The sequence below is a fragment of the Macaca fascicularis genome, chromosome 10 (assembly GCF_037993035.2).
Source record: "Macaca fascicularis isolate 582-1 chromosome 10, T2T-MFA8v1.1".
NCBI lineage: Eukaryota > Metazoa > Chordata > Mammalia > Primates > Cercopithecidae > Macaca > Macaca fascicularis.
The window spans coordinates 85,663,067-85,691,013 of record NC_088384.1 but is presented as its reverse complement, the minus strand read 5'-3'; the positions used below and the strand labels follow the sequence as shown (position 1 = coordinate 85,691,013).

The 27,947-nt window shown below is 44.0% G+C and overlaps 1 protein-coding gene across 1 annotated transcript; it reads right to left on the bottom strand.

Annotated features, from left to right (window-relative positions):
• Nucleotides 1-122: 122 nt before the first annotated feature.
• Nucleotides 123-27,800, bottom strand: LOC102138723 (signal-regulatory protein gamma). The gene is made up of 6 exons (XM_005568534.4): nt 27,663-27,800; nt 18,640-18,996; nt 6,921-7,238; nt 5,978-6,310; nt 1,196-1,280; nt 123-608 (listed from the first exon to the last, which is right to left on the bottom strand). Exons 1-5 carry the CDS (start codon nt 27,733-27,735, stop codon nt 1,198-1,200), a joined length of 1,164 nt encoding a protein of 387 aa, XP_005568591.2. The 5' UTR covers nt 27,736-27,800; the 3' UTR covers nt 123-608; nt 1,196-1,197.
• Nucleotides 27,801-27,947: the final 147 nt, after the last annotated feature.

Sequence of the window (27,947 nt, the reverse complement as noted above, 5' to 3'; positions counted from 1 at the left end):
TCCGCCATGAGCAGCAGGGCTGGGAAGCCTGCAGGATGCTAGAACTAGTGTTCCCATCACGGAGAGAGCAGGGAGAGATTCTTTGTTTCTGAGTGTGAGGAGTAAGACCCTTAGACAAAGAGGAAGGAGAATCTTTTTATTTTCTTAAAACCACTTTGGGAGTGCATTTGTATTCAAGAGGCGATAGAGAACCTCAACAAGGCTGGGGAGTTGGGGTAGGCAGGAATCTGGAAGACAGGATAACTCTTGAAAGCCTGGAGAGAGTCTGTGGTTTATGGCCAGTCCCAAGGCGATGGATGGGAGGAGTCCTGGTGTGTTTAGACATGGCGTGTTTCTCACATTCTAGGGAGGTGTCACAAGTCAGTGCCCAGAGCCCAGTCCCATGGCCTCTTCTCAGGACCATGAATGAAGACCCTGCTCTGGGGCATCAAGGTCTGTGTGAAGGAGCAACAGGAGCCTGTGGGCAGGCAGATGTCTTGGGAGGGGAGGCGTTTGGAGCCAAGTCTAGAGAAGCTTCTCACTAACTCATTCTCTCAAGCTGAGCCTCTCAAGAAAGGAAGGAGGCAGCAGAGATGAGGGTCCCACGTGGCAGGGGAGGAAGGAAGGAGCTGTGGGAAAACACATCCACATTTAGTCATCTGCTCATCATTCAAGAAATGTTTCCTGAGAGTCTGTTACGTTCCTGGGGCTGGTCTCCTGCAATGCCTGTCACTGGTGGACAGGCAGGCCTGAGATAGAACTCTGTGTGCTCAGCCATCCTGCCGAGTCCTGATGCCCTTTCCCATATTCCTTCCACTCAGACACCCAGAGGGTCAGAGCACAAATAGCCTTCAGAGCTTCTCATCTGGGCTTCTCAACATTGGTCTACAATGTGGATTCCTCTGACCCCATCGAGTCCCAGCATTCAAATGATCTACAGATAGCCTGGAAGGAACCACCCACTCATCACTGCCTCCATGAAACTCCCAGGGCACTGTGGACACCTTTGAACCCGTTTCAAGCATCCCACATCGTATACCATCCACATAATTTCTGCGGGTTGGGAGCCTCTTAGAGGGTTCCCCAAGACTTCCCAGGGTGCGGAGGGAGCTTAACTCCATGGACCCTGATGCTGCATGGCATGTGGGCTGGGCCTCCCTGTTGGCCTTGCCGTTCTGGAATAGCCCTTGGTCGGTCCTCCCTTCCTTGTACTTACAGTCAGCTCTTCTGCTTCCAGGGGACGTAGATGGGGCCCAGGAGGACAGCTATGAGGAGCAGCACAGTAAGAGATGATGCCGGGCCTGGAAATCAGGGAAGAGGAGAAGCTATGAGAGAGGCCACTTGGGAGGCCCTTGTAAGGGCCTCCGCCTCCATCTGAGGCTGCCTGGGCCCATCTATGCCCCACCTTTGAACTTGCATCCTGCCCTGGCTATCCTCACTCCAGCACAAGGCAGAAGCCACAGAAAGAGGCTCCCCATTCTCACTCATCCTGTCCCGGGTTGCCAGCTTATTCTCCTGGAGGGAAGAGGTGGAGTGAGCGTATACTCAGGTATTCATACATGTGGCAACTGGGTTCCTTACTTGACCCTCACAAGCCTGTGGAGCAGGGATTATCATTCTGTTCTGATAGGGAAACTGAGGCCCATGGATTTTAGGGAGGGTCACAAGGTTACTTGCATTCAAACCTAAAGAAGCTCATCACTAGTGTTCCTTAGGATGATCCATGAGACTGTATCCTTTGGAACAAAACAAGTCCAACTTCCCAGGGAAATTTTAATGACTGTAAAAGCGTAGGCAGGTGGCTTGAGGATGGCTTCACAATGAGAGTTGCAGGTTCCCTGTTTAGCCCCAGAAGTAAGGGGAGGACTCCGTGTTCTCAGAACCTGGAGGAGCCGTGGAGCGCTGGACATAATGAAACCATCTGGCTAGAAAACACCCTGGTGAGTCATGGAAATGGGTCTCATGCTTGGGAGGGCCTCAGACGTCACCTAGGCCACCTCCACCCCAGTGCAGGTGTCATCTGAAATCTTTCTGTTAGTTGGGCAAACTCAGTTACAGGGAAGCACATGTTTGGACTCTGCATTTTTAACATGAGCAGTTCGGGCTTTAAAATAAACATTTTTAACAAGAGCAGTTCGGGCTTTTAAAATCAACATTTTTAACACGAGCAGTTTGGGCCATTAAAGATATTACAGTGTATTTTAAATAAATAAAATGGTGCTGGTGGGTCCTTAAGGAAGAAATGGAAATCTCAGCATCTTTGGCTGCTGGGGTGTTAAAGGCCAGCAGTTCTCGGCTGGGTGGCTCTCTGGGACTTCTCCCTTGAGAGCTGCACTGCCCAAGTTCACTCCTCCTTCTAAGGGACAGCCCACAAGAAAGATTGGCTGAATTGAAAATAGGAGGGCCACGCCTCTCTCTTCAATTAAAAACCCTCTCAGCTCTTGGGATCTCCCCAGGAGCAGCTGGGTCTTTGTCCTACTTGCACTGTAGCTCAGCGCCTCCCTCCTCCTACAGTCCTGCCTCCCCATTTCCTGAGGCATGTTGACCCTACAGCTCTTCAGGAAGATTCCTGCATTCCTGTATCCATCTCTAGTCTGCCTTACAGAGAAACTGACCTTGGTAAGTGGTCTGGAAAACAGACTCTAAAATATAAGTTTGAAACCTGTATACTCATCAGCTCGTAATGAGGACCCCAGGGCTGGCAGTGAGTGGGGCTAGGCACCATGGCTTGTGACTGTGATGCAGTTGATAAAACTTTCACTGGCAGTAAACTGGGATGGTGTAACCACAGGCAGGAAATTCCTTGGCATCAGGCTTTTGAAACAGATTGGGAAATGGTAGTTATAAGGACTAAGTTGTTCGATGGCTATCACTGGGCATCAATTTTTTGGGGGAAAGATGCTGAGAAGCTAAGAGTGATTGATTATGAGTTAAGGTTCACTGTGAAAGCAAGAGGACTTCTTGGCAGCACTGTACTTTCTTATCTCTTGTGACTACATGGCAGAAAGAACAGAGGGTTGGGCTCTGGACATCACTAAAAGAGTAGCAGAATCACAGAGAAGGATGAATCTCAGCTTCAACGGTTGCTATGCTGGGGTAGGGTCCTAATGGGGAAGTTGTGGGACCCTGAGATGTGGGAATGGACATTTGGGTCAAAGCACTTAAAGATCTTCAGTTGATGTAGGAGCTGCCAGGTACAATTGCAGCAGCATAGCTACTTATTTCTACAAAATATCCTCCCCAAATCAAAATAAAAAATGAAAACAAAATAGTAACTTCTGCACAGCCCTGTTCTCAGTATTACTTGAAGATAGAAGGCCAAACTGCAAAATGACTGTGAGTCAAAACACTCACCTAACCCTAGTGCACAGTCTGTCACCAGGCTCCCACACCAATGGTGCAGCACTTACGTAATCACAAGGCATCTTGCACTTTACCTGCCAGCCTAGACAACTTAAAATGCATTTCCAGCCTTAGTACCTGAGCAAAGATGCTACATCTGGCAAACCGAAGGCACCCAAAAATGGCAGCCCTGGTCCTGGTCCAAGCCAGTGTGGATGAATAACTAAAAAGCAAATGCAATCCAGTCTTGATGGTGCAGTTTTACCTCCCTGAGAAGTAAAACTATGAACCTTAGAAACATCACAAGGAACAGGAATAGGAGAAATTCCAAGGTGGGAGAGGAAGAAGGGAGACTGACTAGGGGCCTCAGGACAGAGGGACAGGCCTGCAGCCAGGCACCTGGAACCCACCCCCCAATACCAGCCCAGCCATAAACAGAGGCAAAGGAACGACATAGAAAAGAGCAAAAGCCTCAAGTCAATTAAATCACCACTTCAAGAAACTAGAAAAAGTAGAACAAAATAAACTCAAAGCAAGCAGGAGGCAGGAATTAATACAAAGAAGAGTGCAAAAAATTAATAAACTGAAAACAGAAAAACAATTTAAAAAACTCACTGAAAAAAAGTGGTCCTTTGAAAAGATCAATAAAATGGGGGGGAAAAAACTATAGCAAGGCTGATGAAGAAGAAAACAGAAATGGCATATTTTCTTTTTTTTTTTTTTTTTTTGAGACGGAGTCTTGCTCTGTGCCCCAGGCTGGTGTGCAGTGGCGCAATCTCGGCTCACTGCAAGCTCCGCCCCCCGGGTTCACGCCATTCTCCTGCCTCGCCTCCTGAGTAGCTGGGACTACAGGCGCCCGCCACCTCGCCCGGCTAATATTCTTATATTCTTAGTACAGACAGGGTTTCACCGTGTTAGCCAGGATGGTCTCGATCTCCTGGCCTCGTGATCCGCCCGCCTCGGCCTCCCAAAGTGCTGGGATTACAGGCTTGAGCCACCGCGCCCGGCCGGCATATTTTCAATATCAGGTTGAAACAGGGGATATCACCATAGACCCTTCAGACACCAAAAAGATAATAAGGAGATATTATGAACAATTCTACACACAAAAATATGACAACTTAGATAAAATGGACACAAACTTCTTCAAAAAGCACCACTTACCAGAACTCACCCAATACGAAATAAGTAATATGAGTAACCCTAAACTATTGAGGAAATTGAATTCATCATTTTAAAACACCCCTCAAAATTCTTGAGACCCAAGTGTTTCAGAGAAAAATACTGCAAAGCATTTAAAGATGAATTAAATCCAAATTTAGTGCACAGAAAAATAGTCATAATAGAAATTTGAGGAAAATTTGCATGTATACTCCATTTTAGATGATATGAGGGAATTGTTTTAATCATTTTATGAAATTCAGTGATTAAAAATTTGAAATAACATATTATATATTATAATATTATATATTATATATATAACTATAATAATGATAAACCTGTCTTTAGTCATAAGATCACCCAACTATGGATTCCATTTGCAACTGAGTGTACACGCATGACTGAGTTAGCTGTGGACGTGATCACACACCTTCCATACATCTCTGATTATAGAAGACATCGTTTGCCCTCCATTTCCTATATTTACTCTTCTAGCAGGCAGGGACATGGACAAATCTATGACTTAGCACTGACCCAGCAGATAAGACTAACACCATAAGGTATGTGGGAGGAACCTGGGCCTCTGAAAAGTCTCGTGGAGTTAAGACCTCTCCTGGTATTACGTAAGAGGGAAGTAAGACATATTTTGGTCATAGAGAGGGGAATACAGGCCAACTTCAGGTCCATGGGATAATGCCCAGCAGAAGAGGAATGTTTCTCTAACTAGCACAAATTTGCATTTTAGGCTGGTACTGACCTTGTCCTCAGGGACCCAGATTTACTTTAATTAGTTTGAACCAATCACCTGATCTAAAGGCAAGAGGTCTTCAACAACATCCCCCATGACTTCCCAAGTCCTGGTTTCCCCTCCTTTAAAACTCCAGACTCACCGGGTGATTGAAGCGAAAACAGAGATCATAGATGAATGGAAATTTGCACTTAGTAAATTTGCAGAGGAGGTTGTAATTATTGTTGCTCAAATATCACAATCAGGACACAGAAGAGGTCTGTTCTGTGACCATTCATGGTCACCTGCAGGCCTTGTACCGTTTTAAACTACATTTGTCCTTCTGAAACATACACAGTAGATGTCAGGGTATACTGGGATGAGGTCATAAATGTGGATGGAAAAGTTTAGGATGAAACAGAAACAAAGCAGAAGTTACAAAAAGTAGGGAGCACGAGGGTGGGCTGATGAGAAACAGGGGCGTAACAACTCTCAAGGAATAAGGGAAGGCAAAGACCTCTATGAAAAGATAGTTCCCCCTGCCTCCCTCTTTGCTTCTTAAATATATATTTATGTCAAAAGTTCTATTAACTTGTGCATCAAATTCTTACTAGTGGTGACTCTTGGTATGTGGGATTTGGGGGGATGGAGCTGACATTAAAATTTTACTTTGTATTCATAGACTTCTAGCTTATTTTATAACAAGCATGGATATTACTTTTAACATGAAAGAAAGAGACAAAATTTAAAAATTTTGAATAACCTCACCATGGGTGGCATCTGAGCTCTGGTCCTTCTGGTGGGCTGAGACCTCCAGGACAAGGCTTTTGTTGACCGCCAGCTGTCCATCATGCTTCACCTGGCAAGTGAGGACCACATCATCCCTTTGGTCAGATGTGTTCACCAGGAGCCAGCTTGTCCAGTTGTAGGTACCATCCTTGTTCTCTGTAAGGGTCGAGGCCGTTTCTGTCCGGCACACGTTTCCATTCTCCAGCCAGGTCAACTGTAAATTCTGGGGGTAGAAATTCCTCACCTGGTAGGTGATGTTTACCTGGTTCCCTGCCCTCATGGGCTGTTGAGTAACCTCCAAGGTGGGTGGAACTGAAACAGCACAGGGCAGAAGCTCTGACCTTGTGGCACAGACAGATCACAGAGAGGGCTCCATAACTTAGCTCCCACCACCACGGTGACGGCGTCACCAGGACAGTGCTAGGCAGGCAGCACGTGCTCAGACATTGAGGGTGCTCTTTGCATATGAGTGAAATTACAAAGCACAATGCCTGGCACACAGTAGGTGCCATAGAACTGATAGCTCCTACTAGAGTAAGATTGAGTGAAATCTACAAGTACAACCCCTGGCATGCAGTTGGAATGTCATAACTGTAACAAAATCAGTGCAACCACCAAAGACGTAGGGGCTTGGCTCATAGTAGGTGCTCACTAATAGTAGTTGTTCTTGGTGAGAAAAATGAAGCTCTCTAGTGGAGAGCTTGGCACATGACCAAGTGCCAAAGTCACTGGTCCCCTTGGTCCCATGACTGCTGCCAATAAAATGGTAGTAAGTGACCAGCACACCTAGGTGTATGGGAGGTGGGCAGCACAATTAGAGAATAGATTCCAGGCCATTCAAGCTGTGGAGCAATAGCCTGGGTAGAGGGGAGTGGGTGTGGCAGCCAGATGTGGGCTTGGGCTGGGTGTGAGGGTCCTCTACCTCGGATGGCCTCAGACAAGTTTGCAGTCCCACGAAGAGGGTCCCCCTGCAAGGTGACGTGGGCCACCTCACACGTGACCTGAGAGCGAACGTCCCAGGGGGCCAGAACCACCCTGGCTGTGCTGCGGATGCTGTAGGACACACTCTGTCCTGCGGGGTCCACGTTGGTCTGGAAGTCTGAGAGCTCGTTCCCATTTTTGAACCATTTCAGGGTGATGTCTCTGGGGGAGAAGCCGTGGGACTTGCAGGTGAAGCTCACTGTGTGCTCAGGTGTGGCCCTCGCCGCAGGGCCCGATACCACTGGGGCAGAGGGTTTGGCTACAAAAGGAGCATCGATAAACAAGAGACATGACTGAGACGATGATCACTAATAATGAGTGTGTGACACTGTTAAGAACCTTCAGATATGTTAATTTTAATTCTTCTAATAATGTGGAGAGGATGGTGTTCTTATTCTCATTTTACATAGCAGGGTACAAAGGTTGGAAGAGGTGAGGACCAGCCCCAGGTCAGACAGTGTAGGGGAAGGTCCCAGAGGGAGGTCCAGGCCTGAGTTCAAAGTCTTCCTCTCCACACAGGGTGACTTCCACCAACCTGGGCACAGCAACAAAGTTACTGATTGGTCTCCCTTTGTGTTTTAAATGGTCCTACCCTGTTTCCCTCGGAGAGCTCACCAACCTCAGAGAGGGTGTTTACAGAAGTCAAAGTAAGGAACAATGGCAAAGTGGCACCACCGTGAGAACTGCAACCAGGCTGTTCAGCCCATGAGAGGGGTGGCCTGGCATACCCAGCTCCTCATCTGCAAAATGGGACAGCAGCATTTTTCCTTCCCAGGGGTGCAACAAGGATTAAATGAGGCAATGGAAGAAGTTTTGCTTTTGATCAGTCAGAAGATGCTTCATAAAAATAAACACAGATCTGTCTTTAACCCAGACTTTATATACACCCAGAGCTGTCTCTTTGTGTATTTATGAATTTATTTCATATTTTTCATTCTTTTCATAATATTCCAGTAGAGTTTTTGAAAGAAAATGAAGTAGTTAAGGCTAAAACTTTAACATGGAGTCAAGCGTTTGTAAGAGCATTGCACTCACACCTGCTGAAGGTCAAGCCACAGGATGTTGCTGTAGACCTGGATAACAACGCACTGAAGTCAAGGTACATGGGATTTTGATCACTCTCATCCTGGAGTATCCTAATTAAGTAACCAAAGAATACGAGTTTGCAGTTTAGCATTTCTGCCAGCCAATGAACTGTTTTCAAAAACAACCTTTTATGAAAGTCCCCTGTAAAAAGCCTTTCCTGCATTGCCCTATGGGCCACTATTCAGGGCTGCCATGACTCAGGGTTCCCAAATTGCAACTCTTTAATTCACAAATAAATGCTATTTCCTTTGGCCTTCCTATCAGTCATTATTTTTTTTAGTTAGCGGGTCTAATCTGTGACAAGTCCCAAATTTGAAAAGAGGGAAGGTTTCTTGGAATCTAGGTCTTCAGTTGGGCCAGTTTGGGGTCAAAAACAATGATCACTGAGTACTAAGAAAGCCAAAGGTGGGTGATTTCTTCATCGTTAATCCATTACAAGAGACAAAGATCCAGGCCACCCCAACAGGCAGAAATCTATCCTGGGTCCTGAAAGCACACAAACTGGAGAATCAGAAAAATGAGGATAGTTTCTCCCTGTAGATGAGTCCTAAACGTGTCTCCAGATTGCTAATTATTACCCTGCACCTCCTATAGCAGTCACCAGGAAACATGTGTTAGGCATACTTGCATTTGTAAATATTAACTTGCTCCCAACCACATGCAAACAGTTTATGGGCACAGTACGAAGGGTGTCACTTGAAGAAGTCAAGTCATTAAGACACCAGCAGCATTGGGCATCCCTAGAGGGCTGAGAGTCTGCAATCATTTCCCATTTGTTGAAGGCTTCTCAGGAGCTGGCTGTTCCCTCTGTACCTCTCAGCTCTTTAATCCTCCCTTCATTGCCTCGAGGGGGTCCTCGTGTGAGTCCCTTATAGGACCAAGGTCTGAGGGGACCCCAGCTGGCAAAGGGCCAAAAGTGGATAAAAATCCCACACTGGTAAGATGAGGGAGGGTGAATGCAAGCACAGAGCCTGGTATGTACCAGGTGCTTAATAAATGAGCCCTGTGGCTGTTATCAAGAGGTTTTGTCATTACTGCTTCTGAATCTATACATTTATTCTTTAGGCAGCAGAACATAGAGGAGTAGAAACACCAAGAAAAGGCTCAAATCCTGCTCCCTGTAGCTCACGAAAAGCTCAAATGATAATAGAAGCAAAACCACGAAGTCTGGACAATTGGCTTTCAAAAAACAAGTAAGATCAAAGTAAGATCATAGGTAGAGCTGGAAGCATTTTGGAAGGAGGAGGGAACAGAGTCCTCTGTGACATCTTTTCATTATTATTATTTTACTTTAAGTTCTGGGATACAAGTGCAGAATGTGTAGGTTTGTTACGTAGGTGTATGTGTTTCATGGGGGTTTGCTGCACCTATCAACCCAACATCTAGATTTTAAGCCCTGCATGCATTAGCTATTTGTCCTAAGGCTCTCCCTCCCCTCATCCCCCACCCCCTGATTGGCCCTGGTGTGTGTTGTTCCCCTCCCTGTGTCCATGTGTTCGCATTGTTCAACTCCCACTTATGAGTGAGAACATGTGGTGTTTGGTTTTCTGTCCCTGTGTTAGTTTGCTGAGGATGATGGTTTCCAGCTTCACCCATGACCCTGCAAAGGACATGAACTCATTCTTTTTTATGGCTGCATAGTATTGCATGGTGTATATGTACCACATTTTCTTTGTCCAGTCTATCACTGATGTGCGTTCAGGTTGGTTTCATGTCTTTGCTATTGTAAATAGTGTTGCAATAAACATACATGTGCATGTGTCTTTATAGTAGAATGAGTAATATTCCTTTGGGTACATACCCAGTAATGATGGTATCTCTGGTTCTAGATCCTTGAGGAATCACCACATTGTCTTCCACAATCGTTGAACTAGTTTACATTCCCACCAAGAATGTAAAAGCGTTCCTATTTCTCCACAGCCTCACCAGCATCTATTGTTTCCTAACTTTTTAATAATCACCATTCTGACTGGCATGAGGTGGTATCTCATTGTGGGTTTGATTTTCATTTCTCTAATGATCGGTGATGTTGAGTTTTTTCTTCATATATTTGTTGGCCACATAAATGTCTTCTTTTGAGAAGTGTCTGTTCAAATCCTTTGCATACTTTTTGATGGGGTTGTTTGTTTTTTTTCTTGTGAATTTGTTTACATTCCTTGTAGATTCTGGATACTATATCTTTGTCAGATGGGTAGATTGCAAAAATTTTCTCCCATTCTGTAGGTTGCTTGTTCACTCTGATGATAGTTTCTATTCCTGTGCAGAATCTCTTTAGTTTAATTAGATCCCATTTGTCAACTTTCGCTTTTGTTGCAATTGCTTTTGGCATTTTTGTCATGAAGTCTTTGCCCATGCCTGTGCCTGAATGGTATTGCCTAGGTTTTCTTCTAGGGTTTTTTTTTTTTTTTTGAGACGGAGTCTCCCGCTGTGTCACCCAGGCTGGAGTGCAGTGGCGCGATCTCGGCTCCCTGCAAGCTCCGCCTCCCAGGTTCACACCATTCTCCTGCCTCAGCCTCCGAGTAACTGGGACTACAGGTGCCCGCCACCACACCCGGCTAGTTTTTTGTATTTTTAGTAGAGACGGGGTTTCACCATGTTAGCCAGGATGGTCTCGATCTCCTGACCTCGTGATCCACCCGCCTCGGCCTCCCAAAGTGCTGGGATTACAGGCTTGACCCACCGTGCCCGGCCTCTTCTAGGGTTTTTATGGTTTTGGGTTTTACATTTAAGTCTTTAATCCATCTTGAGTTAATTTTTGTATAAGGTGTAAGGAAGGAGTCCAGTTTCAGTTTTCTGTATATGGCTAGCCAGTTTACCCAGCCCCATTTATTAAATAGGGAATCCTTTCCCCATTGCTTGTTTTTCTCAGGTTTGTTGAAGATCAGATGGTTGTAAATGTACAGTGTTATTTCCGAGGTCTCTGCTCTATTCCATTGATCTATATGTCTGTTTTGGTACCAGTACCATGCTGTTTTGGTTACTGTAGCCTTGTAATATAGTTTGAAGTCAGGTAGCGTGATGCCTCCAATTTTGTTCTTTTTGCTTAGGATTGTCTTGGCTATACTGGCTTCTTTTTTTGGTACAATATACAATTTAATGTAGTTTTTTCTAATTCTGTGAAGAATGTCAATGGTAATTTGATGGGAATAGCATTGAATCTATAAATTACTTTGGGCAATATGGCCATTTTCATGATATTCATCCTTCCTATCCATGAGCATGGAATGCTTTTCCATTTGTTTTGTGTCCTCTCTTATTTCCTTGAAGCAGTTGTTTGTAGTTCTCCTTGAAGAGGTCCTTCAAATCCCTTGTAAGTTGTATTCCTAGGTATTTTATTATCTTTGTACCAATTGTGAATGGGAGTTCATTCATGATTTGGCTCTTTGCTTGTCTGTTGTTGGTGTATAGGAATGCTTGTGATTTTTGCACATTGATTTTGTATCCTGAGACTTTGCTGAAGTTGCTTATCAGCTTAAGGAGTTTTGGGCTGAAATGATGGGGCATTCTAAATATAGGATCATGTCATCTGCAAACAAAGACAATTTGACTTCCTCTCTTCCTATTTGAATACTCCTTATTTCCTTCTCTTGCTTGATTGCTCTGGCCAGAACTTCCAATACTATGTTGAATAGAAATGGTGAGAGGGGACATCCTTGTCTTGTGCTGGTTTTCAAGGGGAATGTTTCCAGCTCTTGCACATTCATTATGATATTGGTTGTGGGTTTGTCATAAGTAGTTCTTTTTATTTTGAGATATGTTCCATCAATACCTAGTTTATTGAGAGTTTTTAGCATGAAGCAATGTTGAATTGTATTGAAGGCCTTTTCTGCATCTATTAAGATAATCATGTGGTTTTTGTCATTGGTTCTGTTTATGTAATGGATTACGTTTACTGATTTGCATATGTTGAACCAGCCTTGCATCCCAGGGATGAAGCCAACTTGATTGTGGTGGATAAACTTTTTGATGTGCTGTGGGATTCAGTTTGCCGGTATTTTATTGAGGATTTTCACATCGATGCTTATCAGGGATACTGGCCTGATGTTTTATTTTTTTGTTGTGTCTCTGCCAGGCTTTGGTATTAGGATGATGCTGGCCTCATAAAATGAGTCAGGGAGGTGTCCCTCTTTTTCTAGTATTTGGAATAGTTTCAAAAGGAATGGTTCCATCTCCTCTTTGTATCTCTGGTAGAATTCGGCTGTGAATCCGTCTGGTCCTGGGCTTTTTTTGGTTGGTAGGCTTTTAATTACTGCCTCAATTTCAAAACTTGTTATTGGTCTATTCAGGGATTCTACTTCTTGATTTAGTCTTGGGAGGGTGTATGTGTCCAGGAATTTATCCATTTCTTCTAGATTTTCTAGTTTATTTGCATAGAGGTGTTCATGGTATTTTCTGATGATAGTTTGTGTTTCCATGGAGTCAGCAGTGATATCCCCTTTATCTTTTTTTAATGTGTCTATTTGATTCTTCTCTCTTTTCTTCTTTATTAGTCTAGCTAGTGGTCTGTTTGTTAATTTCTTCAAAAAACCAGCTCCTGGATTCATTGACTTTTTTGAAGGGTTTTTTGTGTCTCTAACTCCTTCAGTTTGGCTCTGATCTTAGTCATTTCTTGTCTTCTGCTAGCTTTTGGATTTCTTTGCTCTTGCTTCTCTAGTTCTTTTAATTGTGATGTTAGGGTGTTGATTTCAGATCTTTCTAGCTCTCTGATGTGGGCATTTAGTGCTATAAATTTCCCTCTAAACACTGCTTTAGCTGTGTCCCAGAGATTCTCATATGTTTTCTCTTTGTTCTCATTGGTTTCAAATAACTTCTTAATTTCTGCCTTAATTTCATTATTTACCCAGGAGTCATTCAGGAGCAGGCTGTTCAATTTCCATATAGTTGTGTGGTTTTGAGTGAGTTTCTTAATTCTGAATTCCAATTTGATTGAACTGTGGTCTGATAAACTGTCTGCTATGATTTCCGTTCTTTTGCATTTGCTGAGGTGTGCTTTACTTCCAATTATGTGGTTGATTTTAGAATAAGTGCCTTGTGGCACTGAGAAGAATGTATTTTCTGTTGATTTGGGGTGGAGAGATCTGTAGGTGTTTATTAGGTCCACTTGATCCAGAGCTGAGTTCAAGCCCTGAATATCATTATTAAGTTTTTGTCTCATTGGTCTGTCTAATATTGACAATAGGGTGTTAAAGTCTCCCACTATTATTGTGTGGGAGTCTAAGCCTTTTTGTAAGTCTCTCAGAACTTGTTTTATGAATCTGGGTGCTCCTGTATTGGGGGCACATATATTTAGGATAGTTAGTTGAAATGATCCCTTTACCATTATGTAATGCCCTTCTTTATCTTTTTCGATCTTTGTTGGTTTAAAGTTTCTTTTGTCCGGGAGTAGGATTACAACTCCCGCCTTTTTTTGCTTTCCATTTGCCTGGTAAATTTTCCTCCATCCCTTTATTTTGAGCCTATGTGTGTCTTTGCATGTGAGATGAGTCTCCTAAATACCACACACCAATGGGGCTTGACTCTTGATCCAATTTGCCTGTCTGTGTCTTTTAACTGGGGCATTTAGCCCATTTACATTTAAGCTTAATATTGTTATGTGTGAATTTGATCCTGGCACGGGGATCAGGACCCATTTAACGAAGCACTTTGACTGTCCCTTGGTGGAGTGGGTGTGCTTCAGTGGGGGGTAACCCACTTATCTGGGCTGCCCAGATTTCTCCGAACTAGCAGGAGGAAAAACTAAGTCTGCCAGACTAAGACTGTGGCCACCCCTCCCCATAGGGCTCAGGCCCAGGGAGATCAGAGTTCTGTCCCTGAGACCCGGTCTGGAGTTGCTGGAGTTCCTGCAAGGAGGCCCCACCCAGTGAGGAGGGATGGGTCCGTCCTGAAGAGGCACTCTGGCTACAGTCTGCCACAGCTGATGTGTTGGGCTGTGGGGGATACTTCTTGGAAACAGGCCATCCAAACTTCCTGGCGCCAGTAGGGGAAAAGCGTGGCCTGGAGCTATAGAGATGGCTGCCACCTTTCCCTTGCCCTGGGAACTTAGTGTGTTAAGCAATGATCAGTCCCAGTGCTGGCTGCCGCCCATCCCCCGAGGAGCTCAGCCTACTTAGACAGCAGGCAACCACAGCTGTGGTCCTGGCCGCCCCTTCCCCTGGGATCTCGGCAGCCTTAAGGAGATTCTAGCTAAATGACTGTTGAGAATCTGCATGGCTCTGTGGTTGGGACCCTATGCCCCAGTGGCGTGGGCTCACGAGTGGGATCTTCCGATCCGTGGGTTGCACAGCTCTGTGGATAAAGCTCGGTTTCACAGGCTAGGTAGCACGCTCACTCACCGCCTCCCTTGACTGGGGGATGGGGGCTTCCCTGCCCCACAGCTCTCAGGTGGGCCACTGCACCACACTGCTCTTCCTCTCCGTGGGTCTCGCCAGCTGCCTAGTCAATTCTAATGTCAGAACCTGGATACTTTGGTTAGTGTTGCGGGATTTGCTCACTTTTATGGTTCTTTTCCACGGGAGCCTCGGATTACTACTGCTTCTAGTCAGCCATCTTGGCCCTGCCCTGCTGTGACATCTTGGTGTTTTGAGGCAGGGAGGCTTTTGGGGCTGAGGAGTACTGGGATTTCAGTGCCTTTTTAGATACAAATGTTTCCACAATGGAAAGTCCTCTAGCACTGATGCTGGATCTGAGCAGGGCTTTATCCGGAAACTCTATCTTGGGTCCTGAGGCCTGTACTGTGGGAGGGGTCCTAGCCAGGGCACTGAGGCCTCCTGAGATGTTTCCACCACATTTTTTTCTGAAGCACCCACCCCCAGAAAAGCTGTTCTCAAAGCCCCAACCCCAGGGGGCACGACCTTTGCCAAGGGACTGCGTATGAGAATCTTCTGGAGTCATGAAGAGTTCAGATGTCCAGGCCCATGTCAGACCAATTAAATTGGCATTTTTAGGGTGGATCCTGAGTCCAGGTTTGTAAACATTTTTGTCAAAATTTCCCAGGTGATTCTAATGGGCGGCCAGGATTGAAAGCTACCAGACTCCACCCCAAACCCCATATATCCTTGAGGCCTGGAGGAGCACTGACCCATCTGAAGTGTCATGGCTTCAGCATCACACAGTTCACATTTATGGAACATTTACTGCACTCCAGGTGCTGCTCTGAGCATGTTACATGATTTAACTCCTTCAGCTCTGCCCCCAGTCTGTGATGTCAGTGTTATCATCAACAGGCGAGGACACCAAGGCCCACGGTGGTGGTTGCCTTGTCCCAGGTCGCAAAACTAGAAAGTGGCAGAGTCGGGAAGTGGTCCAGGCAGTTGAGATCCTGCCCATGTTGTCCTAACCACTGTTCTGTGGAAGTTCAGTAATCACCTGAACACTACCACCATTAGGGGCTCTGTGCACATCCTCTCCAATCCTCGCAGAACCTAGAGTGGGGGCCATGATTATCAGCATCACACAGATGGAGAAACCAAGGACTCAAGGGAAGGCAAGCCTGGCCTAAGATTACACAACCTTGAAATAGCACCTCAATTTGGGGATGCTTAGAATGTGCTAGGTGATTTACAGAGAGAACCTCAAATCCTATCCCCTCTCCTAAAGGAGTCGTGATGATCACCATTTTACAGATGAGGAAACTGAGGCTGAGAGAAATGAAGGCACTGCCTCCTTGTCCTCCATGTGTCCCAGTGGGCACCTCCTGTGTCCCACCAAGCACTCCTGTCCATCAACAGAGCAAGTGCCCTGAATTCTTGAGCCCCAACACTGACCGCACTCTTAATTTTGCCTTCGAGATTCTTGACTTCATGCAATTCTAGTGAGAAGCCTCCCTCCTGGGTGTCCAGGCCCAGATACCCTGTAGCCATAAAACACTGTGGGCTCCTGACAGCCCGAGGGGAGCATGGAAACTTGCTCCTATGGGCCTGATGCACCCCATAGGAAATACGTCATCTCCTCATCCTTGGTCCTTAGCACCAACAAGGGGTGGGCACGTGCTCTGCTGGGCTGCAGGAGGCCCGACTCTGCTCCGTAGATGCTGCTCAGTGAAGGAGAAACAGCGTAACACGGGGGTAGAGTCCTAAATGCTTCATGTGTGCTGAGACCTGTCCTTTAGGAACAAGCTTGATATATGAGACACATGCAGGACCTTTCTGATGGGAGTGTAAAGCCAGCCCCTCCTACCCCTTCAGGGCTTTTTTTTTTTTTTTTCATTGTATTTGTCTGCTTGTTTGTTTGTTTGTTTGTTTGTTTGTTTGACTGACAGAATTTCACTCTTGTTGCCCAGGCAGGAGTGCAATGCTGCGATCTCGGCTCACTGCAACCTCCACCTTCCAGGTTCAAGCAATTCTCCTGCCTCAGCCTCCACAGTAGCTGGGATTACAGGCACGTGCCACCATGCCTGGCTAATTTTGTACTTTTAGTAAAGACGGGGTTTCTCCATGTTGGTGAGGCGGTCTCAAACTCCTGACCTCAGGTGATCCACCGGCCATGGCCTCCCGAAGTGCTGGGATTACAGGCGTGAGCCACTGCACCCAGCCTCGGTTTTGTTCTTAATGCTTTTTGCTATAGAACTGAACAATGCCAGAGTTTGGAAAGAGAAGGTTGGAGCACTTCTCCACACTTGGAAAACCAGAGCTGAGTGAGTACTGCAGAGACAAGGGCCGTGAGTCAGGCTGGTGGGGAGGAAACCTTGGCTCCCTGACCTGCTCACCACTCAGGTCTCCTCTCTGAGCCTCAGTGTCCTCATCTTTAAAGGAGGCAACAAATGGCTCCTCCCTCATAGCGCTGGTTATAAGGAGACTCTGGCACAACTGCAGCTCCCTGGCCCCCTTCCCTGCCTCCCTCCTTTGTCATCCAGGGCATCATTTAGGCTAAGAGCATGGCAAAGAGGGGTGAGCACCCTATTAGGAATTAGCAGATCTGAGTCACACCTGAGCCACTATTGGCTGTGACTGCCTGGGCTGGGGAGGCACCATCTGGAAACTTCAGTGTCTTTGCCTATATTATCTGCACAATCAGGATAAAGCCACTTCCACATCTATGTTCAAGGGTTGTGGGAAGCCCTGTTGCTACACCATCTAGGAGGGAAATTAGACAATATTCTCATATATGAAAACACACACACCCTCTAACTTAGCAATGTCACTTCCAGTGGGTGTCTCCCACCTGACTAGGGTGATACATGTACAAAGCCATCCACTGAAGGATTGTTAGTAGCTCAAGTTTGGGAACAACTTACATATCCATCAACAGGATGCTGTGAAATAAATTTTGGTATTTCCATAAATTGGAGTATTCTGCAGCTGTTAAAGAGTGGAGCAGTTCTATGTCCTGACGTGGAATCTCAATATGGAAGGATAGGGCTTATGTTTGGAGGAAGTTTTCCAACCACCAGTGGGTTTTAGTGTCTGAATGTGAGGTGCATTCTGAACCTTTGGGAAATGGATGAAAAAAGAAATCCCGGCTCCCTGATCCATGGTTCTGTCTGAGGAGCTTTTATTTAGCACCTGTGATGCACCAGGTTCTTCTATGAAGACAGTGTCTTAACAAATGCTGGGGAAGGAAGGAGCCTGCCTCGATCCGGACCTGGACTCTAGCTTTGATTCCATCAATAACTGGCCCTGTGACTGTGGACAAGGCCCCTGTCATCTCTTGGCTTAAGTCCCCCATCTGTAAAGGGGAGTTGGGCTGAAAGCGTGAAGGTCTTTCCCATGTTGAAATGTCAGGATTCAGGAGGTGGGATGAGGATTCTGGGCCTCTGGCTGGAAACCTCAAATAGGTTTTATTACTGCCTTAAATTGGGCAACCCTGAGCCAGCCATATGTATGACCTCTTTCCTGAGGTGAGGGATATTCTGAGATGACCCAGCTCTGCTCAGAGGCCACAGTGACTGTGTGACTCAGTCCTGAAATCACACAAGGCTTCAAATAGACCCACAGCAAACACCAAACTTGTTGGCATCTCCTCCCACCAGGCCATCAGACTGAAGAGTGAATCTGTGCCTCCCAGGAATCTTCCCTGTGTGATGTTTCTGAAGATTAAATAAAGAAAAACACGATTTACACGCTCCATCCCCTGGATGGATTTCTCCTCATTAGAATGGAAGAGAATGTAAGCTTGGTGGAGGAAGAGCTATTGGCTGTTTCATTCACTGCTCTTTGCACAACATCCAGGGTGGAGTCTGGCACACAGTGGATTCTCAGTGAGTGCCTGTTGCATAAAGAAGAGACTCACCTTTGGAGGCTGCAGGTGAGCTCTGGCCCTGTACCCGGGCAAATCACTCAATCTGTCAGTTTCCTCATTCATGGAACTAGAGGGCTGGGCCAGATTGGGAAGGACAAGAGCTGTAGAGCCAGACAGATTGGAGATGCAGTCTTTCCCATCATTTACCAGCCGTGGAACCTTGAGCAATAGCGTGATGTCCCTGGGCCTTAACTCACCTGATCTGTAGAAGGGGGTGACATCAGGTCATGAAAATGAGCACCCACCACCACACCTGATTGTGGCTCAAAGAATGGAAGGTGCTATTATTGAGTTATTGTCACACATCAAGGGATGAGGGAGATCCATGCTGTACTCACCACGCAAAGCCATCTCAGTGCCCGGTCCAGACTTAAACTCCACGTTCTCAGGGCTCCCTTTTCGAAACTTCACACAGTAGTAGGTGCCGGCATCTGCTGGGGTGATGCTACTGATGCGGATGGAAAAGTCCATGTTGTTTCTTTTTGTGAGGTCTGAAACAGTTGTTACCCGGGGGAAGTGGCCTTCTTTTTTATTGTAGATTAATTCTCGGCCTGGTCCAACTCCTCTGAACCACAGGACAGGTCCCACGGGAAGCAGGGAGGTCACAGTGCAGTTCAGAGTGGCCGACTCTCCAACTGCGACCAACAGGAGCTTCTCAGGCTGAATCATCTGTAGCTCCTCTTCACCTGCCACTTCTGGAAAGGAGCACAAAGCAATCATTTTTTTCATCCTTACATAATTCTGTATTTCCTCGTGTTTATCAAAGACATTCAGTGACTGGGTGCACATCAGGAATCAGGAGCAGGACTTGATCTCAGCACACTGCGTGTATTATCTCATTTAACCCTCACAACAAGCCTATAACATGAGGTTGTATTACAATTGAGGGCACTGAGCCCTGAGGCACAGAGAGTTTCAATTTTTTTTTTTTTTTTTTGAGAGAGGGTCCTGTTCTGTTGCCCAGGCTGGAGTGCTGAGGCATAATCATGGCTCACTGAAACTTCAACCTCTCAGGCTCAAGCGATCCTGCTACCTCAGCCTCCAGAGTAGCTAGGACCACATGTGTACACCACCATGCCAGGCTAATCTTTGTATTTTTGTAGAAACAGGTCACACCATTCTGCCCAGGTTGCTCTTACTTGAGTGCAAGTGATCCACTTGCCTCGGCTTTCCATAGTGCTGGGATGGCAGGTGAGAGCCATCAAGCCCAGCCAAGGGATTCAATTTCAAGGTAGAGCTTTGGGTTGAGGACCTGAGTAGAACTCCTGAACTCTACTTTGAAGTGTTTTTACATATATACACACACACACACACACACACACACACATATACATATATACACACACACATATGTATATTATATATATAATATATTATATATACACATATATATATACACACACATATATTATATATATGTGTGTAGGTGTATATTTAAAAGCTGTCAGTAAAGCTATGTGTCTTCTGCAGGCTGTTTTTTGCCTTTCCAAATTCTAGAGGCTGCCCACATTCCTTTCTCACTGTCACATCTTCCCATCACTCTAACATCTTGCTTGCATCCTCACATGTCCTTCTCAAATAATTAATCTCCTTCCTCCTTCTTATAAGGACTCTTCTGATACATTGGGTTCACTCTGACACTAGATCCAGTATTAAAACCACTGTCTTAAAAATGCTGAAGAAAGTAAAGGAAACAATGGACAAATAACTAAAACAGCAGGAATATAAACACATTAACAAAATAAGAACAGCCAGAATGAGAAATTATGAAGAGAAATCCAATAGAAACTTTGAAGTTGAAAATACAACAATTGAAAGTTCAGTAGAGGGGTTCCCTAACAGGTGTGAGCAGGTGGAAGAAAAGTCATAAAGCTGCAAGATGGAATAATTAAACTTACTATGACTGAGGTATGGATGGAAAATGGAATAAAGTATAGAGAACAGAATCTAAAGGAATTCTGGGACACTATCAATTGGATTGAAATATACATTATTAGAGTCCCAGGGGGAAAAAGAAGAGGAAGAGAAAAAGGAGCAGACGATTATTTGAAGAAATCACAGCCAAAACCTTCACAAACTTAATAAAATACATGAATGTACAAATTTAAAGACACTGAAGAAATGCAAGTTTAACTCAAGGATAGAATCTGAGACCCACACTAAAGGACATTATAATTCAACCGTCAAAAACTAAATTCAAAGAATCCTGAAAGCAGTGGGAGAGAAACGATTCCTCGCATTCAAGAGACCCTCAGTAGATTATCAGCTGAGCTCTTATATAAAGCATTGGAGGCCAGAAGACCGAGGGATGATGTGTTCAAAATGCTGTAAGAGGAAAAACCTGTCAACCATGAATTCTATACCTGGCGAAAGTGTCCTTCAAACACAAGGGAGAAATTAAGACATTCTCAGATAAACAAAAGCTAAGATAGTTCATGACCACAAAACCTTGCTTACAAGAAATGTTAAAGGGAGTGCTTCAGGTGGAAATGAAAGGATGCCATGTGGCAAATCAAAGTTATATGAAGAAATAAAGATGTCCAGTTATATGTAATTTTTTTTTTTAAATCGTATTTACCTGATACCTCAACATCCCACAAACAAGTTGTGAGCACCCTGCCAAACCAGGTACAACACTGTGATAAAGCTAGTCCCAGCCACAATTCCTCTTCTTGTCCTCCTCTACTGTGACCTAGTGACACTGAAACATTCTAGTAAAACCCATCATGCTTTTTCTTTGTGTCCTCCATCCTGACTCCCGGTAAAGGCAATGGCTTCCCATCTCTTGTCTCTCTTGCTTCCCCTTCTGCTTGGTTGAGCCTTCTCCCTGGGGGTTCCTCCCATATGGCTTCCTGTGTGGCATGCCCTACCCCACTATGCCTCTCCAGATGAAATTTTCATAACCATGTTAGAGTGATCCTTTAAGACATAACCTGCAGGACTTACTCTACCATTTTCATCAGTAGTGGCAATGAAGAGGGGATTATTCTAAACCAGGGTAGAAAGTTCCTAGGAGATGCACTTTGACTGTTCATGGCTTACTGATTTGCTACTTATTGGCTCCACGAATTTGAGAAGGCTTTTTACCCTGATGGCTTTCCTGTGCTGTGCTATGCACAGTTATGTGTTGCCTTCTGGAGTGCTGCCAAAGCTCTCTATCCTAAAGTGTGTATCCTATTCCAATATGAATAATGACAGCCGCATTTCTTCAGAGCACAGGATGATATAGCAACTTCTTCAAAGAAGACTCGTATGATACTTACAATAATGTCACATAATCCAGAATCTCTAAGTTGTTCTGAGGTACCAGTGGCAATGTATTCTTCATTTACAAATTTTACTTACAAATTAAAATCACAGGCACTCCTTTTAGTGCTTTCAAACAAACAAAAATACCTCTTCTCTCTAGAGACTTCGGCAATGATTTTCATTCCTCTTGGAATCTCTAGACCACTCCTCATGGTCATAAACTTCCCCAGGGCTTCTAACGCAAAATGAAAAATAAAACAAAACAAAAAAAGCCCCTCTCTGCCTTGTTCTTTACTTCATTCTAACAAAAAATGACTAGAATCTACTGGCTTGTGTTCCAGATCTAGGGGGAATACTTTCTGTTGCAAGCATTAACCACTGGTTGTCCCACAGGCCAGTCCCTGCTCATCTGAAATGGGTCTCATTGGAACTTAAACTTCTACTGAAACACAAAATTTAAATTTCTGTCAGGTACAGCTGCGCACCTTTCTGTTGACAGTGGCCTTATTACTACTGGATTTGTTGATGCAACAATCCTCAACCAAATACTGGCTAACTGAATTGAACAGCATGTTAGAAGGATAATAAACCATGAGCACGTGGTATTTATTCCTGAAATACAAGTATGTTTCAATATACGAGTGACAAACAAACAGTATGGTATGCCATATTTATAGAACAAATAGAAAAAACATCTATTTTGATCCTGATAAAATTTTGATCTGTTTTGATCAAAACATCTATTTTGATCATGATAAAAACATGATCATCTATTTTGATGCAGAAAAGCATCTGATAAATTTGTACATCTATTTATGATGAAAACAATCAATAAAAGGGATATATGAATACTTTCACAAGATGATTAACATTCACATACTCATACTTTATTTTTATTGTACTGATCATTGCCAAAAATTAATTTTTTCATTCACTTATTTACTATGTGTGTTGATTACTGTCTTTCTCCCCAGTGGATGCAAGCAGCAAAAGGGCAATTACTTTTTCTTTTTTATTCTACCAAAGTACCCCATGTTTCTATATCAGATCCTGGCACACAGTAGGTATCCAATAGGTATGTGTATAATGTTTGAATTGCTCAGTGGGACATTTCCCTAGAAGACTGAAATCTTCTATTTTAGGTGGTTTTCTTCTGTGGAATTTGACAGAAAATGAGTTTCTCATGTAGAGGACTTAGTGAAAACAAAACAAAACAAACAAAAAAACCAATCAGTTTGCAAACATATAGAAAGTAGAAGAGCCTAGAGAAGAAAACCACAATCCTCCTTCACACCACATCGCCCACTCCACTCCCAAGAGCAGCAGCTGCAGAAATCGCACGGAATAGAATCAGGGCCGGAAGTGTTTGAGTAATGGTGAAACCTGTGACCTCTAGAGTCAGAGTGCCTGAGTTCAAATCATAACTCTACCAGTTACCAATGAGTGAGCTTGGAGCACTTTGTGCTTCTGTTTTCTTATGTGAGGGAATGTGACAAGAATATCAATTTGTATATAATGATCATATGAAGTAAAAGATGTAAAGCATTTCCAACAGTGTCTGTCATATGGTGAATGTTCAAAAATTGTAAAGTTATTGCCTGGTAGATTTCCTAAGGCTTGGAGGCTTCAGTGTACATTAGATGACAAGGATAAGGATAAGGATATGGATACGGATATAAATATAACTATAGTTATAGGTAATATAGGCAGATCTGTGTCATTTGTGTCCTCACATTTTTTTCCTCATCTCTACCATTCATGGAAGAGGAAATTTCAGAATAGAAATGCACAGAAATTCAGTTTTGAGGGAAAATGCATTTTACCAAGGGAGAAGTTTGCTTACCTGTTGCTTATATTAACAGATTGGGGGACTTTGAGTGGTAAGATTAGAGAATTAGGAAGAAGGCAGAATGGCTGGGCAATAGAGAAAACCATACATCTCTTTAATGTGCATTTCATGTAGACTGAAAAAATGAGTTGAAGGTTATAGTAAAGAAAGTATTTTTAAAATCCTGTGTGTGTTTCAGCATGGTCACATGAGATTTATCTCAGGAATGCAAGGATGGTACAACATTCATAAATCTCCAAATGTGATATGCTACGTCAAGGCAATCTTGAGCAAAAAGAACAAAGATGGGGCCAGGCATGGTGGCTCATGCCTGTAATCCCAGCACTTTGGGAGGCTGAGGCGAGCAGATCACAAGGTTAGGCGATCGAGACTGGCCAACATGGTGAAACCCTGTCTCTACTAAAAACACAAAAAATTAGCCAGACGTGGTGGTGTACACCTGTAGTCCCAGCTACTTAGGTGGCTGAGGCAGGGGAATCGCTTGAACCTGGGAGGTGGAGATTGCAGTGAGCCGAGATTGCACCACCATACTCCAGCCTGGTGACAGAGCGAGACTCCGTCTCAAAAAAAAAAAAAAAAAAAAAAAAAAAAAGAACAAAGATGGAGGCACCACACTGCCTAATTTCAACATTGACTACAGTTTCAAAGTAATCAAAAGGCATGGCACTGGCATAAAAAGAGACATTTAGACCAATAGATCAGAACAGAGAACCCAGCAATAAACTCACACATTCACACTCAATTGACTATTGACAAAAGTGTGAAGAAAACACAATGGTGAAAGATCTGTCTCTTCAAAAAGTGGTGTTGGGAAAACTGGATATCCATGTGTAGGGGAATGAAATTAGACCCTCTTCTCATGCCGCATACAAAAACAACTCAAAATGGATTAAAGACTTAAATGTAAGATCTGAAACTGTATAAGAACTACAAGAAAAGTTTCATGACATTGGTCTTGGCAATACATTTTTGGATTTGAGCCCCAAAGCACAGGCAACAAAAGCAACAACAACAACAAAAAAATGGCATTAATAACAAACTAAAAAAGCTTCTACACAGCCAAGGAAACAATCAACAGAGTGAAGAGACAACCTACAGAATGGAAGAAGACATTTGCAAAATATATAAGGAAGTCAAACGACTCAACCATAAGAAAACAACCCTATTAAAATATGGGCCAAAGATCCAAATAGACATTTCTCAAAAGAAGATATTAAGATGGCAAGTCAGCATATTAAAAATATCCAGTCTTCCTATTCATGAGATAAATGCAAATTAAAACCGCAGTGAGCTATCATCTCACACGTGTAAGAATGGCTATTATCAAAAAGAGGAAATTTAACTAGTTTTGGAGAAGATGTGGAGAAAAGGGAACGCTTGCAGACAGTTGGTGGGAATGTAAATTAGTAGAGCCATTAGTGAAAACAGTATGCAGGTTCCTCAAGAAATTAAAAATGTAACTCTTATCTGATCTGGCAATCTCACTACTGGCGTATATCCAAAGGAAATGACATCAGCATGTCACAGAGATATCTGCACTTCCATGTCCATTGCCGCATTATTTACAATAGCCAAGATATGGAATCAACCTAGGTGTCTATCAGCAGGTAAATGGAGAAAGAAAATGTAGTATATATGCACAATGAAATTCTAATCAGCCTTACAAAAAGGGAAATCCTGTCATTTGCAACAATGGGGATGAGCCTGGAGGACATTCTGCTAAGTGAAATAAGCCAGGCACAGAAAGACAAACACTGTATGATTTCACTTATATGTAGAATCTAAAAAGTTGAACTCATAGAAGTAGAAAGTAGAATGGTATTTATCCAGGGTTAGAGAGGGGGTGCAGTTGGGGAGATATTAGTCAAAGGATACAAAATTTCAATTTAGATAAGAGAAATAAGTTCAAGATATCTATTGTACAATGTGGTGTTTATACCTAATAATATGAGTTGTATTCTTGAAAACTGCTGCGATAGCAGAGTTTACGAGTTCTCACAATAAAAAATGATAAATGTATAAGGTAATGCATATGTTTATTAGTTCAAATTAGTCATTCCACAATGAATGCATATTTCATAATATGTTGTACGTAAGTATATATACTTTTGTCAAATAAAAATAAAATAAAATATTTATTTTGTTAAAAATGTCACTGAAAATAGAAAATAAAAAGTTGGAGAAACAATGATTAAAAATGAAATCTCATATGTGCATGTACATGTACATGCATATGCACATGTGCATATATATATGTGTATATGTAATGTGTACACAAATATATATAAAAGTTTGGCCTATCATGTTAGTACGTAAGGTTGTTTTGTGCATTAATTACAATTATTACAAATTTAAAAATCTCAGTAAAATATTTGGCACATAGAAATCATCCAACATATTTTTAACAACATTTTGGAAATACATACATATGCTAGCGTTTTACCTCTGGTTGTTTCTGACTGGCGTGATGGGTGACTATTAATCTAACGTTTGCTTCCCTGCATTTTCTAGTATTTCTGCATATAGCATAACATGGCTAAAAGGGTGATCAACTCTGGAGCTGGTCCACCTGGACTTGATCCCAACTGCTCCATGGACTGAGGTAGGGGACAATGAACAAGTTTCTCCCTCTGCCTCACTCCCCATTTGCAAATAGGGCACAAGAGTTGTAGCTTTCACACAGGGATGTTGTGAGGATTAGTTGACTTCATACAAGCAAAATGATAAGTGTGTCTACCTTACAGGAAGAGAGCAATTGCTGAACTATTACTGCTGTCATTTGGGTACAGTGTATGTGTAAGAAAAATAATTTGAACAGTGAGACCCTTGCCCTCTAAGACCTGTGAGGTGACATCACAGGAAGGCCCAGTGGGCAACTGAGAGGCTATTGTGCCCAGCCCTGTGACCAGCGGTCAGCTGCATGGTCTGAAAAGGGGTGAGGACAGGCAGCCTGTCTGGGAGCAGTGAACAGGGCTCTCCCAAGTGGCACCAGGAAAGACCTCCCAATCCTGTATGCCTGGGGGAAGGGAAAATAAATTCTCCAGAGGAAAATCAAGATGACTAAGGGAGTTTGTGGTGCCTGTTATGGGCTGAATGTGCCCCCAAAGCAAATGGGTTGAAGCCCCAGTCCCCAGCGCCTTAGAATGTGACCATATTTGGAGACAAGGTCTTTAACCCATTTATGCCTGAGGTTGCAATTTTTTAAATTTGAAAAATCAGGGTCGGGCGCGGTGGCTCAAGCCTGTAATCCCAGCACTTTGGGAGGCCGAGACGGGCGGATCACAAGGTCAGGAGATCGAGACCATCCTGGCTAACACGGCGAAACCCCGCCTCTACTAAAAACACAAAAAATTAGCCGGGCGAGGTGGCGGCGCCTGTGGTCCCAGCTACTCCGGAGGCTGAGGCAGGAGAATGGCGGGAACCCGGGAGGCGGAGCTTGCAGTGAGCTGAGATCCGGCCACTGCACTCCAGCCTGGGCGACAGAGCGAGACTTCGTCTCAAAAAAAAAAAAAAGAAAAATCAGAACTTAGTGATGCCCTTGAGCAGTAGGATATAAATAACTCCTGCAAGCTTAGTGATCCAATAATGAAGCACTAGGCATAAATGGGTGAAGCAATTTAGTTAAATGAGGTCATTGGTGGGGAGCCTTAATCCAATATGGCTGACGTTCTCATAAGAGAAAATGAGAACACAGACACACACAGAGGAAGCCCATGTGTTAAGACACATGGAGGAGATAGCTTTCTACAAGCCAAGGAGAAAGACCTCAGTAGAAACTAACCCTGCTGGCACCTTGATTTTGCAATTCAGCCTCCAGAACTGAAAGAAAGAAAGCAAATGTCTATTGTTTTAGTCACTGAGTCTGTGGTGCTTCGTTATGGAAGCCCTAGGAAAGGAATATAGGGCGCTGTAAGCATGAAATGTGGAACTTCTTAAAGAGGAGGAGGGCACAGGAAAACGGGTGGGAGGACTCAAGACAGGTAAGGATTTAATAATGATTCTTCTGTGTTCATCAAATAAAATATTATAAAAATGTAAGTAATTGTGATGGTGGCAGAAGCATCACAAGGTTTGATGCCTCTGGTAGCCAACTGCAGATCCACAGAGAAAGTGCTCAGCTCCCTGATCTTCTGCTTTTGGACAATGTCCAGTCCTTGACTTTCCTTGGCAGTGCTTGTGCTGATCTGAAATCGCTGCAAGTCCAGGGGCAAGGCTAGGTCCAGGAGGCAGGGAGAAAGGGTTCTAGCCCAATGCAATGCTCACCTGTAAATCCCAGCAGTAGAGTCAGAAGCAGGAAAGGACCAGGAGGATGGGACCAGGAGGCTGGGACAGGCATTCTGGAGACCTCAGAAGCCTGCTCTGTTCAAACGCCTGTTCTGGGGAGATCTCAGGCCCTGCTCTGAAGAGAGAAGACAAGCCCCTCCTCCCTCAATTCAAGAGGAAGTGGCTGTGATGGAGTGCAACAGTAACCTGCTTCTAGATTGTGACATACAAATCAGGCACAGCAGGCAGCTACAAAGCAAGGAGTTACTTGTGCTCCATTTTCAG

Bases quoted from the DNA above. Each gene is read 5' to 3' on its own strand.
- LOC102138723 (XM_005568534.4), bottom strand. From the start codon at position 27,735: ATGCCTGTCCCAGCCTCCTGGTCCCATCCTCCTGGTCCTTTCCTGCTT. The intron at 18,997-27,662 runs GTGAGCATTGCA...GCTCCTTTCCAG, and splicing joins TCTACTGCTGGGATTTACAG to AAGTGGCAGGTGAAGAGGAG. The intron at 1,281-5,977 runs GTGAGGTTATTC...CCTGATTTCCAG, and splicing joins GAGCTCAGATGCCACCCATG to GCCCGGCATCATCTCTTACT.